The sequence below is a fragment of the Etheostoma spectabile genome, chromosome 4 (genome assembly GCF_008692095.1).
Source record: "Etheostoma spectabile isolate EspeVRDwgs_2016 chromosome 4, UIUC_Espe_1.0, whole genome shotgun sequence".
NCBI classification, from domain to species: Eukaryota; Metazoa; Chordata; class Actinopteri; order Perciformes; family Percidae; genus Etheostoma; species Etheostoma spectabile.
Genome location: NC_045736.1, coordinates 11,311,200 through 11,327,929, shown reverse-complemented (window position 1 = coordinate 11,327,929; position 16,730 = coordinate 11,311,200). Strand labels below are relative to the sequence as shown.

Sequence of the window (16,730 nt, the reverse complement as noted above, 5' to 3'; positions counted from 1 at the left end):
AAGGCTGGACTACAGTAGAGCTGTTTGGAGCAGTTGGTGAACAGTGTTTTCAGTTGGAGTCCCTTTGAGGTGGACTCTGGCCTTTTTCACTTTGTGAACCTATTACATGCACAAAAAGATATATAACACTACAAACAAAAAGGAAAAAGCCAAAAAGCGTAATATGAGCACTTTAACAACACAGAACGTAACCTGGTTCCGAATATCAAACTGGACACCAACACCGGTCTCTAGAGTGATAGTCCTTTGTTTGTTTGACTAACCACCAACCCTCCTGCCCACTCCTAGCGTACTTTCTTATCATTAATACCATGATTTCCTGCTTTGCTCCCATCATAATTCTGACAGCCACTAGAAGGCGCCACCCTGCTGCTTGTACAAACGATCTATGGGGTTGTTTTTTTTCAGGGTAGCCAAGTCTTCTATTAACACTACAACTACTGGATTGAGATATTTAGTCTTTCCTTAGGATACAAAGTCATTAGAAGACTGATCCATTATTGTGGATATTTTCATCCCACAAAGGTGGCTCTTCTAAATAAGTCATTAACATTGCCATGCTTTAATAAGTACATTGTATACTGTATCTTTAACTTATCCCCTCTATACATTAGGCCTGTCTAATTGTTGTTATTATTATAATTATTTTTAACCAGGCATCAAGATAAAGTCGAAGGTGCCCGGTGTCATGATAACGCAGTTTACGGAGGAACTTCCAGAGGGAATGACAACTCCAGATTTTACCCGCAAACCAATTGCTCTGACTATTCAAGAGGGTAAGTCTTCATGTTTTTGAGAGATAGACTCAAATTCATAATAACATACAAGAGGTTATTAATATTTTTTCCAAATACTTAATCAAATGGCTGGACAGTTAAAAAATACATTGACCTACACTACCGGTCAAAAGTTTGGGGTCACTTGGAAATTTCCATTGCAGTCCATTACAGACAGAATACCAGCTGAGGTCAATTGCATTGTTTTTTAACCCAGGGCAGCAGATTTCAGATTACATTATGTGCTTACATCATTGCAAAAGGGGTCTCCAATGTTTACTCATTAGTTTTTTAAAATTTTTAAATGATATCAGATTAGTGAACACAATTAGCCTTTGGGACATGGGATGAATGGTTGCTAAGAATGGGCATTGTAGATATTGCATTAAAGATCAGCCCCCCCCACTCAGATCAGCTGGTGTTCTGTCTATAATGGAGTGTAACTGAAATTTGTAAGTGACCCCAAACCTTTGACCGGTAGTGTAAATCAAAAACATTGACCTAAATCAAAAAAATGGCAATAGGCAAAATGTGGACTTCAGGAGGGATGAGCAGCCATTCTTACCACATGCAGTATGTAGAGATTATTCTTATTATTTAGGAATAATTAACCTATTAAACATGGATTAAATTCTACCAACTTATGAATTGTGTACACTCACATAGTTTATCATTTCCTAAACACATATCAGTTCCTTATATGGTCAAACCATTTTTGTGATGAGATGACATCCTTGATCAGGGCTGAATTATGTGAAGTTACATGTGTAAAAAACGTACACACTTAAACAGCATCTTACCCTAACATATCAAACAGAATATTTCAATTAGAAATGTTTGTTCAATTGTTTTTATGTTGGTAAAGTGTAAATGTGCGCCATGTCTCTGCAAAATACCCATTTGTTACTGAAAAATTGCAATGAAATATTAGTCACTAATAAAAAAATCTACGTTTAATTGTATTGCAGGTAAATTTGGATGCTTTAAGGCCAAAGTTGTGGGCACCCCAACACCTACTGTAACGTGGAGCAGAGCAACCGGAGATTTGCATTTTCACCCCGAAATGTGCCTACAAAAGTATGATGACGTAACCGGCGAACATACCATTGAGGTAAGCTATATTTTAGATGCAGATGAGTTATAAAAGATGACAGTCTGCAAGAAACAACAAAGGCATGGTCATATTATGTTTCCAATCAACAACATTTACCCGCACTCTAAAAAAGAAACGTAAACCGTTTATGAGGGCAATGCTACAATTTGTAGCATGTGTGATAATTTTCCAAATATAATAATAAAACACGAGGTGGCAGGAAAACAGGAAACTCATGCTTACATTTGTCTATATTTTGGGCTTCAATAGAAGTAAATGGGATATGGAGCACAGGACATGTAATATGACAATGCCTAAATACTAAAATAGCTTTTGGTGATGCCTCTTTTGGCCAATGGCTCTGTTTGCATTTCATTAGTTCCCTAAGGTCTCTCCGGAGGATGCTGACACCTACAAGTGTTTTGCAACAAATGAATATGGAAGGGCTGTTTGCACTGTTGTCTTGAATGTTATTTCAGGTAGGATCCTTATTAAACTTGCGTCTCTCTAGTGTGTTATGCATTATATACTGCATCATCTTGCTTAGTTGGCACAATGTATTGAATTGTGACAAACAGGGAATTAAAACTAAGGCAATTGTTTCTACAGTTGGATTCTCTAAGAGCAAGGAACTTCAAAAGCAATCAGGAGAAGGTGAGGTTTCAAATGCATGACAAGCAAGTAAGTTTTCTTTATTTTAGAAAGGTACTACTAGTTTATGTTTGCTGGCTGCCAGGTCAAGGCTAACAATTTAAGGCCAAAGTCAGTACAAAAACAGAACTTACACTGCACCTCTAAAAGACAAATAGCACTCACTATGAGACAAACTAGCAATGAAATTAAAAACAGATTCATCACATTTTTAAACAGGACGCTGTCATGGAATTGGACAACCATATGAGTATAGATGAATGAAGGTTGATGGTTTTCATCTAAGCTGTCAATACTTGGAATGATGCAGCAGCTCAATTTCTCTGTGCTACAGCTTAACCAATATATTTTCATAGTAAAATGACATTTTATTCATTAATTTGTATTATGTGGGGGAAAAAATATATATATAATGGTGTCTATCTGTCATATCAGTGCAGTGCCCCTGTGCACTTGACACATTAATAGCTCTCTACAACTGAAAAACGTGAACATCAGGAATTAGAATTGTGCTGTATAAACGCTTTATTATATTAAAAAGAAAACAATTTTTATAGCACTTTAATCAAACTATCATACGCTTTGTACACTGTCAATGAAATGTAAACACGTTGCTAGAAAATTTATCTTTTTGAAAACGGTTGTGAAACACAAATATGACAAACATTCTGATGTTTTTCATTATGGTTCCCCAGATGTAACGGACTTAAGAAAAAAGCTGAAAAAACGGTGAGTGAAATATTGTATATATATATAAATATTGCTGTGTCTGACCCTAGACTATGGAATGATCTGCCTTTGCATGTAAAACAGGCCTCTTCTTTATCTGTTTTTAAAACCCTTCTTAAAACCCATCTTTTCTCTTTGGCTTTTGACACATAGTAAGATGTCGACTTCTTTTACTTGTTCTTATTTGCTACTTTGTGTGTTTTTAATTGTATGGTTATTAATTATAAATATGTTTGTTTATTTTCTGTACAGCACTTTGGTCAACTTTGGTTGTTGTAAAGTGCTTAACAAATAAAGTTGGTATGGTATGGTATTGTAAATGTACTGTAAAATAACCTTTTATTGTAACTTTTTCAAGACGTTTATTCCTTTTCTATAAGAGAATTTGTTTCAGTGAAAACACAATGGGGCGTGGGGCTTTTTACAATTTCTCTTTTCCTCTTCTTTCTACAGTAATCCTGATGGAACACGTGAGCAAAAGCCAATGGAGCCAGAAGAGAAGATCTGGGAAATTCTCCTTAGCGCAGACAAGAAAGACTACGAGCGCATCTGTGCAGAGAATGGTATCACAGACTTCCGCCGCATGCTAAAGAAACTCAATGAAATGAAGAAAGAGAGAGAGGAAGAGATTGCAGAGGTATGTGGCTTTATAATTCTACTTTAATTATATCATAAGCATGTCCAAACATGTGTTGTCTTTCTATTTGTTAGTTGTTTTATTTTTTGGCAGACTCATTAAAAAATGAAATAAATGTGTTTTTTTTCTTTTTAATTCTACTGTAGTTTGTTTCACACATTGGTACCTTGAAACCTATTGAAGTCACTGACAAGGACTGTGCAACAATTGAATTGGAAATGGACCTCAAAGATCCTAGCAGCAAAGTTTTCCTGTACAAGGTGAGGGGGTTTAACTCCTAACTGCAATGTTATCTTGCTGCATTTTATTATATATTATCCACATGGTAACATGCCCGTAAATTCTGCAGAATGGCGTCATGGTTCCATTCACCATAGAAGACAGCGAGGAAATGAAGCATAGCTTGAAACAAGTTGGCAAGAAATTTATATTCAAAATTGGTAAACTAAGTTCAGAAGATGCTGGACTCTACTCAGTGGATGTTGGGGGCGTCAATGTATTCTCCACAGAATTTAAAGGTATGTCTGCAATCAAGTGATAAAGATTAGATAAGGTTTACGTACATTTAGTCCAAGGGTTACTGATATATTGTTGCGGTTCGCAGATTCTTTTTAACTGTAATTAAATGCACACAATGAGACAGGCCAGCCCTGTACAGGGCCGGGATACATTGAAATGAAAGTAGTCTCTCTCTGCTTACTTTTCCATTTGGTGTCTTTCTGTAACCCTGCAGTGCCTGAAGTTGACTTTGCTGTCAAAATACAAGAGGTTACAGCAGAAGAACGAGGAGACGCCCTTTTCCAATGTGTCCTGACTGCCCCTCTGAATGAGCTCAAATGGTTGGGCAAAAGCGCTCCGCTGACCAATGGTGAAAAATTTGAAATCACTGTATCTGAAGATAAGCTTATCCACAAGTTGATTGTGCGGGACTGTATGCCTTTGGACGCTGGTATCTACGCTGCTGTGGCAGGAATCAAATCATGTAATGCCTGGCTTATAGTTGAAGGTAAGAAAACAACTCTCTTCCTACTATTTTATCCTGGGGGATACTCTTCATGCTGTTTTAAATTCAGTTTGCCGCCCCCTGTTCTCATGAACCATTGGTTCAAAAAGTTAAGCACCGTAATGTATAAGCATTTCACTTGTGTTTTGCTGTATTCGCTACATTGACGGCCGCTGTATGAAAACATGGTTGGCCACGCAGGGAGGAGGTTGGGGTGGGCGTTAATTTACAGGACTTTCGAGCCAGAGAGCAGGGTTCACTTCCTCGGGAAAACGAAGGCCTTTCACCAAGGAAATGCATGGTCCTAATATTTAACTGTCGTTTGGTGCCTAATATTAACTTTGGTCGCAGCAAAACGCTCATATTTTGTGGACTAAATTTAACCGTAATATCCCCTGAAGCGACAGGCAGCTGGCGGTGCTTTGTACCAGGCTCAATGTCACCTATTTTTCGGTTACTGAATCAACTACCTCTGATACAGTAAAGATCTGTAGTCCGGGTCACAAAGCTCTGTAGCGGCTTAAACAACTAGCAACTGCAGCTCAGCGACATGGAGCTTCTAGCCAGCCGACGTCACTTGACCAGCCGGCACTCTCCTAAATTTTGTAGGATATCATACGTTTTGGTGTGCATACATATACATAGAATATCACACGGACACGTTCATGAGAATGCGTTGGTTTGCATGCATACATATGGAATACCACAAAGATACTTTCCTCTGACATATATACTGTATATGTTTTACAAATCTTTTATAGCTGACAAGGATCCTGCAAACAAGGGCAAGAAGGCAACTCGCAAAACTACTATGGCTGGAGGCGGCAATGACGAAGATCTGATAAGAATAGCTAAGGAACAGCAGGAAAAATATCAGAAAGAAATGGAAGAAAAAAAGGAGGCCGCCAAGAAGGCTCAAGCTGAGAGAGAAGTCACAGAAGCAGCTGCCCGAGCACAGGCTGAAGCAGCTAAAAAGGCAGGAGCTGAAGAAAAAGCTGCAGCTATGGCAGCTGCAAAGGCAAATAAGGCAGCAGGCGGCAAGGATGGTGGTGCTGCAGGGGCTGGAGGGGCTGGAGGGGCTGGTGGGGCTGGAGGGGCTGGAGGGGCTGGTGGTGCAGGCGGTGCTGGGGCTGATGGAACTGGCAGTGGCAAAGGTGCAGGTGCTGGTAAAGGCATTGGAGCTGGTGCTGGGGGTGCAAGTGGGGAAGGTGGAGGAGAAGATGGAACTGGAGCTGGGGGCCGAGCTGGAGCAGGGGCCGGAGCTGGAGCTAAAGGTGGAGCTGGGGGCGGAGCTGGGGGCGGGGCTGAGGCCGGAGCAGGAGCTAAAGGTGGAGCTGGGGGCGGGGCTGAGGCCGGAGCAGGAGCTAAAGGTGGAGCTGGGGGTGGGGCTGGGGCTGAGGCCGGAGCCGGAGCTAAAGGTGGAGCTGGGGGCGGGGCTGAGGGATGTTTGGGAACATTTGAAGATTTTGATGAAGACGGTAAAAGAAAAGGAGCAAGAGGAGGAGAAGGAGAAGGAGAAGCTGGAGAGGGAGAGGGAGGAGAAGGAGATGGAGAAGGAAAACAAAAGAAACGCGTGAGAGATGGTCCACTTGTTCCCGAAACAGTGATAGGTAAGAAATTAATTCATACTACAATGTATTTTGACAGACTTAATGACATTTTTTCCCAAAATGTTATTCTCTTAAATGCTCATCCGGATGCAACACAAAACACATTCTTAGAGAAACGTCTTTATTTTTGGAAATGTCGTTATAAGTATCATTAATAGTAGAAGCGTAGAAGGTATATGTATTTTTTTCGTTGTGTTTGTCGTTTTGCTGTGTCACTTTTTTCTTTTGTCTACATTTTGCAATACTCTTGCTCTTGATATTGTTACTGTTTGTCTTTTCCATTAACTTTCAGATTCATTAATAGAAGTCTATTAATCTTTAATTCATATCTTTAAAAATATATTTAACCAACAATCAACAATAGTCTCATAGTATGCGTGACATTCTGAAATAAAGTAGCTATTTATTGTCACTAATAGGAGATAGTATTGATGAAGAAACCACATATCAAGAGGGTGAAAATTCTCAGGAAAAAGGAAAACGTCCCAAAAAGAAAAATGTGGAAGTTGCAGAAGCTGTTGTTGGTAAGAGATGTCAAAGGACGCATGCTGGAGACAATTTACTGACTATTAAAGTAATTTGAGAAATTACTTTGACATTAAAACGGAAGGAGATCCTAAACACTTCCTAACTTTGGTGCAGCTGTATTAACGGACCGGTGGGTAGGGTTTCGTGGCATCTAGCAGCGAGGTTGCAGGTTGTAACCAACTGAATACCTCCTTCCAAGTGTGAAGAGAAACACAATGATTCTTAGTTTAAGGTTATTATACACAAATGAAAACATAATTAAGAATATTATGTTCCATTTCTGCCAATAGATCCCCCTAAATCCTACAGCCCGGTCCTTTAACAATAAATTGATATAACACTGACCAAATTAAACTGACAACACTGACAATTTACAAAGTGCTAAACTGCTGCACTTTGCCGGTCCTACAAGTAGCTAAAAGCTCCATGTGGCCCGGGTAAATTTCAAGACATAGTTAAGAAAGGTCTTGTTAAGCCTCTGTGAAAAAAATGTACTTTATTTAAAACATTGTAGCATGAATCCAGAGTTATTTCCATTAATTCTTGGAGTTCTAGAGCCTACATTAAAAAACAGTACAGTTTAGTTTTTATGTGGCGGGACATTTAATTACTAATTTTCAGTCCAAGAACAATGGAAAACCCTGGGCTTTAAGTGTTTACTTTTTAACGATCTGCTTCATAAATAATTTTTCCAGCATTATTTACCAAAACAGTTTTATAACGTATATATCTTTGTTTGTTTTTGGGCCTCTTCTGAGAAACAAACAGGATAGCTTGTATATGCTATGCTAATTTCAGCATTCTCCTCCGTCTAATCATTTACATAATAAATATAGATGTGTTCTATATTTGTGTTTTGTGTTATGTGTGCTTTTATGTTTGTAGACTTGTGTGTCTTTTTGTTGTCATAAATACCTTGTTTGATTTATGTACAAGTCTTTTATGGGTAAAGAAATGGAAAAGGTGACTTGGCCAGAGATGGTTTCAAGTTGAGAACATAAAAGGTGCCTGGTCATAACAGATTTTTAAGTAACAGAAATACTACAGTACATATCAGTCATTTGTATTACTCCTTGTGGTAAAATACTTAATAAAGTTCAAGCTATAGTGCGTAGTTTTTGTCTCTGAAAAATATTAAGCCACTTCACAATGGCACCATTATGGAACCCATCTTTTCTTCACCTTTTCCACCACCCTATTCCTCCGTAATGAAGTGAATGCTTGTTTTATCTGTTGTTGCTGCTGATCTTTTTTCATGCTCCATGTTGACATTTGTTTGTAATTGTTAATGTTTTCATTGATGCTATTTGAAAGGCATATCCAACAGAAAATGAGAAACATTGGATTGATGGTAATTACGATGATATCCCCTAAAACTGCAAAAGCAAAAAACACAGAAGCGAGTGGTGCCAGTGGTGATAATGGAAACGGGCCAGCAGCAGGCTGTGATGAATCTGCTGAAAATGGTGAGGGTGGAGACGGCGGTGAGCCAGCAGCAGCTGGCATGCGTTCAGGCCGTGCACGGCAAGGCCCATTGATCGTGGAGACAGTTAGTGGTAAGATTACTGGCGCTGCTTTAACTGCTGCATGGGAAGCACTGCCGCTGAATAAAGTCATTTGATGAGCAGATGACTTTTCCAGGGGTTAAAGGGTAACACATAAAATGCGTGTGGCAACTGAGCAGAATGCTGCATTTTAACTCTAATTGGTTGAATCGCCTTTTAGAAGTATCAGAAAGTTCAGCAAGAGGGGATTTGTAGACCTTAAGAGTGCCTTTAAGACATGCTAATCAAATCTAATGCACTAATAGTTTTTGTCTATATATCACACAATTTAACAGTGAAGTTAATCTAAACATACTTTAGCATTTGTTATATCATTTTATTTCTATGACCTACAGGTTGGATATAAGCAGGAAACGTGTCCACCTCAGAGTGAGTGAGTGAGTGTGTGTGTGTGTGTGTGTGTGTGTGTGTGTGTGTGTGTGTGTGTGTTTAAGTACTGTTTAAATGCACCTGTGCTCTGTGTTAACAATGTTGCTTGCCTTTCTAATTGTTAATGCAGGATGAGTCGGTGCATTGAGGTTAATTATTTAAATGAGAAAACGCAGAACTGTTCAGGTTCTTGACGCAAAAACTTCTACATGTGTGTGTAAACACCCTCTTACATAATTTGAAGATGGAAGACAACCTAAGCTGACTTTGGAGGATGACCACACAATGAATTTCTGCACAATGAAGACTGAATTCAGATCAACCACACCAAATGCTCAATTCTTCCACTGACATAGGAAATGTCAGCCTTGAGTGGGATTTTTTCTTATATTTTAAAAGGATGTATTTCTTTCAAGAGTAACTAAGTGAACAGAGGCAAATGAAAGCCTCGCTTAAGGTATTCTTATGAGCTGCAAGATAAGAGCAAGATAAAGAAGACCACTACAAAACAAGACCGAATCATCAAGCTACTCAGTGACCAAGTTTCAAATGAATGCCAAAAGCACTCTTCTTACATTCCTTACTACTTCTTCAAGTATGACATTTTCTGACATCACATCTGCATTTTAACATGTGTTTTATAATTGATTATAGAATACATGATATCAACAGAAATAAAATGTGTGGTGTTTGTCTGTGAGGTAAGTGTGTACACATCCATACAGGGATGCATTACAACAACTTAAAACAACAGCTTGTGTGAAGATGGTAGCTGTTGGCCGTGTGCATTCAATAACTTACTGGTTGATGAATCCCCAGACCCAGGAGTTCACTTTCACGCTGGGCTTTCTGACTGCAAAGCCATTGTTGGAGAAGCAGCAGAGCTGGAGTGTAAAGTGAGCAATGAAGACTGTGAGGGAATCTGGTACAAAGATGGAGATGAGGTAAGCTCAGTGTCTAATTTGGTTATTATGAATAATATACAGTAGGGGTTGAAGGAATTGCAGTAATATAGCCAAACAGGAATTGGCAATTATTGTATTCATATAGAAGGAGAGCTTCTGATGAGAGTCCATTCATATTTGTTGTGGTACCGTATGTTTTTTCCAGATTAAATCATCTGAGGGTATAACCATTTCAAAGGAAGGAACTTTCCACAGGCTGAAAATTCACAAAGTCACAGAGGAATTTGCTGGGAAATATAAATTTGAAGCAGATGGGCGGAAGACGGAGTCCTTGATTATTGTTGAAGGTAAAAAAAAAAAAAAATCACTCATTGCATCACTCATTATAAAGTGCCCGCAGGTTATGATTGTGATAATAATGGATTTTTTTTCACAGCTTTTATTTTGAAGTTTATGCAAGTACATAACTACTTTTAGATAAAGTAGCATGACACTGCTTAAAAAATCTGTATTTGTGTTTACCAATCATTTTAGACCCACCAAGATTTTCCACTGAGGACCTGGAAGCATTTAAAATCCCTGCAACCGTGAAAAAGGGACAAAAAGCTACCTTCAAACTACCTTATGTTGGACGGGAACCTATAAAAATCCAGTGGTACCTTGAGGGTGAAGAGCTTTCAGAAGAAGCAAATATTAAGTTTGATCACTCGGAGGGTTGTACCTCTCTGTTCCTAACTAAGCTGCAGCGCAAGGACAGCGGTGAAGTCAAATTAAAACTCAAAAATGAGTTTGGCACTATCGAGGCCTTCACCCAGTTAGTTGTAATGGGTATGTATCCAAAAATTATTTTACAGTTTTTTTGTATGTTGTTATACTGTTAGTGGCCTAAAAATAACCTGTGTAACTAAATGCAATTTTGTTACACTTCAGGTAAAGTGTTAAATTCATATTCTATATGCTAATTTGTTTTCTGACAGATAAACCCACTCCTCCAATGGGACCTCTGGAAATTGTTGAAGCCTCCTCCTCTGCACTTGAATTCAAGTGGAGGCCCCCAAAAGACAGTGGTGGCTGCAAGATAGGCAACTATATCCTTGAACGAAATCAAGTTGGCCGCAACACCTGGAAGAAGCTGGGGCCAATTGGTCCAGAGGCCAAATACAGGGACACTGATGTGGACCATGGCAGGCGGTACTGCTATCGCATCAGAGTGGAGACTGAAATGGGCACCAGTGAGCTGATGGAAACAGAGGACATTCAAGCTGGAACAAAAGGTAAACTCAGAACAACATTAGAGAACTATGTTATCTTAGAAATACAACTTTTTTTTAGTAAAGGTCGGTCACACCACACATCATTTCACAGCAAAATTAATTTCAATGGCTAGAGAGGATTGGCAGCTTCACAGGAGCAAAAAATACTCACAAATCTCTTGCACTGAGTTCAACTCTGGTGAACCCATAAATTTGCACCGTTGACCATTAGCTATTGGTCTTGATAGTGTTGACCTTTAAAAGGAACGGAGAACTGCAGAGCCAGAAATGAAACTGGCCATTGTACCTTTTTAATTTGTTTTGCATCATCCAGTTTTATTTAACCCTGCTAGTATATTCTGCTCCACAAAAGAGGCATGATTTTCAGACAGTTATGAGACACTGTCCGGTTAGCAACTCTTCAATAGCAAACAATTGAATAAAACAATGTACAATTCTAAGAACGACATCGCAAGGGAAAGTAAACGCCACATTACAGAGAAAATATAAAGAAGCTCCGAGGGCTATTGTGACTGCATTGCGTTTGCATGTCCTGGCTTGCTAACATGTTAGCCGTTAGTTCACCAACCAGTCCCGTGACTATCTACCACATTGCCAAGCCTCTACCATCACATATGTCAATAGATACCACAGATGAATTTCGATGAGCCACTTTCAGGTGTAATTGGGTCTCCCTAGAACAAAACTGTGTAATTTTAACATCACAATCAATTCTCCTACGGTACACAAACAATTCTACATTTTTGACTAAGAAATGACTTAAAGAACCCAATTGTTTGTGTGTACAGCATACCCTGGACCTCCATCAGCCCCAAAGGTTGTGAGTGCCTTCAAGAACTGTATCAACCTCTCTTGGTCTCCTCCAGCCGACACTGGAGGAACCAATATTCTGGGATACAAACTTGAAAAACGCAAGAAGGGCAGCAACTTGTGGGGCGTAGTAAACACACCTGATGACATGATCAAAGGTTAGGCTATTATTACATTATACATTACGTGTGTTTGATCACGTTATAATAGTCTGTTACAACACATAAGTGAATGCTTATTGCTGGAGTTCCAATATTGCATTTTTATTTTTCCCATATAGGTAAGGGAGTCGGCGTTAAAGATGTTGTTGAGGGCATGGAGTACGAATTCCGTGTGGCAGCAATCAACAACTCTGGAGCGGGTGAATTCAGTACACCATCTGAGTTTGTGTTTGCCAGAGATCCTAAAAGTAGGTGGACATTTAGAACAGTCATTATCACACTCCATATAGTTAATTGCAGCACTGAATATGAATCTTGTGTTACAGAGCCTCCTGGTAAAGTCATAGACTTTAAAGTGACAGATTCCACCTACACAACCCTGTCTCTGTCTTGGACCAAACCCAAGGACATTGAGGGGGTTGAGGATGAAGCCAAAGGATATTTTGTGGAGATCAGGCCTGCAGAAAATACGGAATGGGATCGCTGCAATGCAAATGCAATAACCTTGACTTTCTATACAGTGAAAGGCTTGAAGTCAATGGCCATGTACTGGGTGAGAGTCATTGCTACTAATGATGGAGGACAGGGTGAGCCACAGGAGCTGGATAATTACATCCTTGCTATGCCCCCTCCAGGTAAGAAAATTACAATTACTAGAACTCCACTGTATCCATACTTATTGGTTAAAGACCCAGTAGTAGTACAATAAGTGAGTTAAACATTAAAATCTTTACATTAGGTAACCTAATGAGATTAAATGATACTCCACAAACCCAATTAGGAGTTACCTTGTTCAGGGTCATTAAAGCATGGTATGAACAATCAAGATAATTGCTGTGATGTAGGGATGTCAAGAGACCTGGTACTCCGGTACTAAAGTTCTGAAAACGTGACAGTACTCGTTATTCTACAGTAGCGTAGGTACCGGGGGATGCAATTCTTCCGGACCTGCATAGGGAGGTATATGTCTACAAGTGTTCTAGTTTGCCACTAATCGCTGGAGAAGAGGAAGAACGCCCACCAGCACAGGAAAACAAAGCGCCTCATCTCTGTTGCCCTGCACTACGGCTTGATTTTACACACCGTGGTATCAACTTTGGTATCAACTAAGTATTGTGTACTTTTGGTGGTATTGGTACCTACTTAAGTTTTTAGTACCATGACATTCCCACTCTGATGAACTGGGTTTCTCGGTAGAGCTAATCGTCTTTTCTATCTTATCACCAGTAGTGAAAGTATCATATGATTATGATATATGACTCAAGTTGAGAATGCACCTGCAAAATCAGGATATATGTACATTTGCAAAGAAAATATTTATTTATATATTAAACAAAATAAAAAAAATTACCAACACAATAGTGTGCACATGAAAACCTTTAAAGAGTTTAGTTGGTTGGTGTCCATTTGTTGTAATTATGGTGTATTATGGTTTGAATCAGTAAAAGAATTGTCCAGGTCAAATGAAGACCACAGATTATTGCAGCAGTACAGCATAACATAAAAGTACTATAACATAAAACGACAATTCATATTTTTCTAATTTTGCAGTGGAATCATGTGATTTTTCTGGTTTTCCCTTTATCCTGGAAAAGCAATTGTCAAGATCACAATGAATGCCATAATGAGCCACTTTCACCCTTTTGTTTTCCTTAGTGAGACCACGATTCACGGATGCCAAAATGAAGAGTTTCATGGTAGTGAGAGCAGGAAATTCTGCGCGTTTCAACATTAACTTTGAGGTAATTTAGGAAGTAATTAAGAAGACGTATTTATCAATCTCTTTTTGTCCTCTGACAAAATCGTATTTTCCCATTCTTTGTAGGCCTCTCCTTGGCCTGAGGTCATCTGGCTGAAAGATGGAGTGCCGGTGTCTAAAAAGGTGACCATTAGCAATTCAGAGGGAACCTCCCAGCTTCTGATTCCTTCTGCTGAGCGCACAGATACTGGAATCTACACTATTATTGTCAAGAATATTGTCGGCCAAGAATCATTCAGCACTGAAATTAGAGTCACAGGTGAGTCTGGTCAAATACTGTACGTTCTTACTGTGTGAATAATTTCCTCATTTTCCATATACTGTAGATAAAAAGAAAAACTTTTGTATCTGAACTCCAGATGAGCCAAAGCCACCAGGTCCCGTGGAGACAGACGAAAATGTGCCTGGCACAGTGACCGTTTCATGGACTGCATCTCCAGATGAGAAACGTGATGACAGGCTGCACTACATGGTGACCAAGCGTGATTCAACTAAGACAGCATGGCACACCATTGGAGATCACATCTTCAACAACAGATTCACAGTCTGCAACATAATGCCGGGCAGAGAATACCAGTTCAGAGTCTATGCAAAGAATGACATGGGCGCCTCCAAACCCTCTGAATCACAAAAGTGGCTAATTCCTGTTAAAAAAGGTATGTTAATACTTATGATAAAGATCAACCCTTGTTTTAGCCCTTAACATTTATTTTCTTCTTGTGTCAAGAGTTAAGTCCAGTTAATATCCAGACAATCAATCTGGCCGATTTGATCTGGTCATCTCACCATTATCTTTGAGATATTTTTTTTACTATCCATATAATTCTGATACCCCAAACCATATGGATAACACTTTATCCATTAGCACAGAAACAGAATTAAACATTATTTCGATGTTGCTATGCTTTAATAGAGTGAAGAACTGTACCTGTAGAACCACACTCAGGTCAATGATGAAATACGTTCCCCTGTTATGTGATTACACTTCTAATTTGATGTCATTTGATCTAATTTTTTTCCAGAAAAGTTTACTATAAACATGCCAGAAACAAAGGCATGTGATCTACAGTGTCCCCCCAAGTTCATTGTCCCCCTGAAAATGCACACTGCTCCTCAAGGGTATGAATGCTACATGAGCTGTGCTATAAAAGGGGATCCAACACCTCATGTGACATGGCTCCGCAACAGTATCAGTCTGAATACCAACACTAACTACTTCATCTCCAACACCTGCGGAGTCTGTTCTCTGCTCATATTGAGGGTTGGACCTAAAGACTTCGGGGAGTACAAAGTTGTTGCAGAAAGCGCTTTGGGGAGGGCGGAGTGCACCACTAAACTCACAGTCAGAGGTAAATCGTTCCCAGAATGTAACTGTATTTTAAAGATGCCACTGTATCAATATGTTCTGCATTGATATGCGTGACAGTGATGATAATAACTGCCTTTGTCTTTTTTTTGTCTTTTTTCCAGAATAAATGAACACGCTGAAGATCTTAGAAGAATTGTTCTAAAGCGCTTACAGAAACCAAATGGTGGTAATTGCATACTGCATCTTTAGTGTTAAGCAAATTCTGTCAAATGTAGAATGAATGATTATTTAAGATTGCCCGCGATACTTTTCTTAAAGGTAGTTAACTCGATGACAAATTCCTATAGAGGCTGGCATTTACTAAAGTTTAAGGTCCCCTGCCACACAAAACCGTTGTTCCTTGCATTTTTTGAAATCTCTTAGGTCCATGTGTGTTATGTGGTGAATGTGAAAATGAACTGCTACTTCCTCTATCAGCTCTAGTCACTGAAGAGAAATAAGCAGAGGAATCAGGCTAATTATAAAATCTGGTCAGTCTGATGTCATGTTGCCTGAGCTCATTACTATTCATGAGCTCGCCCAGTTTCGCTGGGTAAAGGATGCTGATAGCCAGGCTCTCATTGGCTAGCTGTTAGCCAATTGTAGTCAAGTAGCTTAGCTCATTGAATTTTAATGAGAACTGGCACAAATCAAGCTGAGTCTTCCTGCAGGCTTTCTATACCTCACTAGAATGGCTTCAAAACAAGGTAACCAAGGTATTTATTTCCACAAAAAATGTTACAAAGCCCATGGTAGAACTTCAAACATAACCACAAAGTAATGGAATATGTGATGCAGGGCGCCTTTAAACTAAATTAAGTCTTAGGCCAACAAACTTTGCAGGAAAAAACCCCACAAATGTGTGTTTGTTTTGATTTCAACTGAGCAGTCCTCAATAAAATGGAAGCTTGAAATACTAGTGTGTGCAATTTGGCATATTTTAACAGTGGATATATGCATGTTAAACAGCAAAGTATTTACAGTACTGTGTAGCAGCATTGATTTAAAGTGTTAATTTAAAGTGTTTGTCTAAAGCATCTGCTTGTGTTAATTACCTTTGTTAGATGTATAGTGATTGTTTGGTTGCAATTGTTTTTCTGTAATTGCAGATTTACAATATTCCTTTGAAACTATTAGTGAAACTGAGATGAAACAAATACTGACATGAAAAAAATGTTATGATACTGACTTTTAGGAATATGTTACACATATGAAAATGTGTGGGTTTAGTGTAAATAAAGACTTCATACTGTTACTGAACTATTTGATCTGAGCGGCATATCTCTTAACACTTACCAGACATACATATTCACAAAAAAACTAATCAAGTAACTAACTAAATAAAAATATATATAGATGTATACAGTCTACATATATGATGACAAACTTGAACATATACGGTGGTCTTTGATCAAAGCGAGCGAGTATCAAAATTCATACCACTTGTTCACCTTCATAAAGTTTTATGTGAATAATTTATGCCCAGTCTTCTTGTATTACCTCCCTAGGCAT

General features: G+C 38.9%; 1 protein-coding gene and 1 long non-coding RNA gene across 2 annotated transcripts in view; one reads left to right on the top strand and one right to left on the bottom strand.

Annotated features, from left to right (window-relative positions):
* Positions 1 to 15,550, top strand: part of LOC116687765 (immunoglobulin-like and fibronectin type III domain-containing protein 1) — a 26,385-nt gene extending 10,835 nt beyond the window's left edge. The window contains exons 4-24 of the mRNA XM_032513369.1: positions 657 to 776; positions 1,745 to 1,887; positions 2,249 to 2,348; positions 2,479 to 2,523; positions 3,216 to 3,249; positions 3,703 to 3,886; positions 4,033 to 4,146; positions 4,236 to 4,404; positions 4,620 to 4,892; positions 9,781 to 9,905; positions 10,072 to 10,213; positions 10,401 to 10,694; positions 10,844 to 11,140; positions 11,929 to 12,108; positions 12,231 to 12,359; positions 12,438 to 12,746; positions 13,768 to 13,853; positions 13,937 to 14,129; positions 14,230 to 14,526; positions 14,893 to 15,219; positions 15,341 to 15,550. Coding sequence (XP_032369260.1) covers positions 657 to 776; positions 1,745 to 1,887; positions 2,249 to 2,348; positions 2,479 to 2,523; positions 3,216 to 3,249; positions 3,703 to 3,886; positions 4,033 to 4,146; positions 4,236 to 4,404; positions 4,620 to 4,892; positions 9,781 to 9,905; positions 10,072 to 10,213; positions 10,401 to 10,694; positions 10,844 to 11,140; positions 11,929 to 12,108; positions 12,231 to 12,359; positions 12,438 to 12,746; positions 13,768 to 13,853; positions 13,937 to 14,129; positions 14,230 to 14,526; positions 14,893 to 15,219; positions 15,341 to 15,345 — 3,566 coding nt within the window. The 3' untranslated portion in view covers positions 15,346 to 15,550. The remainder of the gene's footprint in view (positions 1 to 656; positions 777 to 1,744; positions 1,888 to 2,248; positions 2,349 to 2,478; positions 2,524 to 3,215; positions 3,250 to 3,702; positions 3,887 to 4,032; positions 4,147 to 4,235; positions 4,405 to 4,619; positions 4,893 to 9,780; positions 9,906 to 10,071; positions 10,214 to 10,400; positions 10,695 to 10,843; positions 11,141 to 11,928; positions 12,109 to 12,230; positions 12,360 to 12,437; positions 12,747 to 13,767; positions 13,854 to 13,936; positions 14,130 to 14,229; positions 14,527 to 14,892; positions 15,220 to 15,340) is intronic.
* The window catches only part of LOC116687766 (uncharacterized), a 60,227-nt gene that overhangs the window by 5,682 nt on the left and 37,815 nt on the right, over positions 1 to 16,730 (bottom strand). The window lies entirely within an intron of this gene.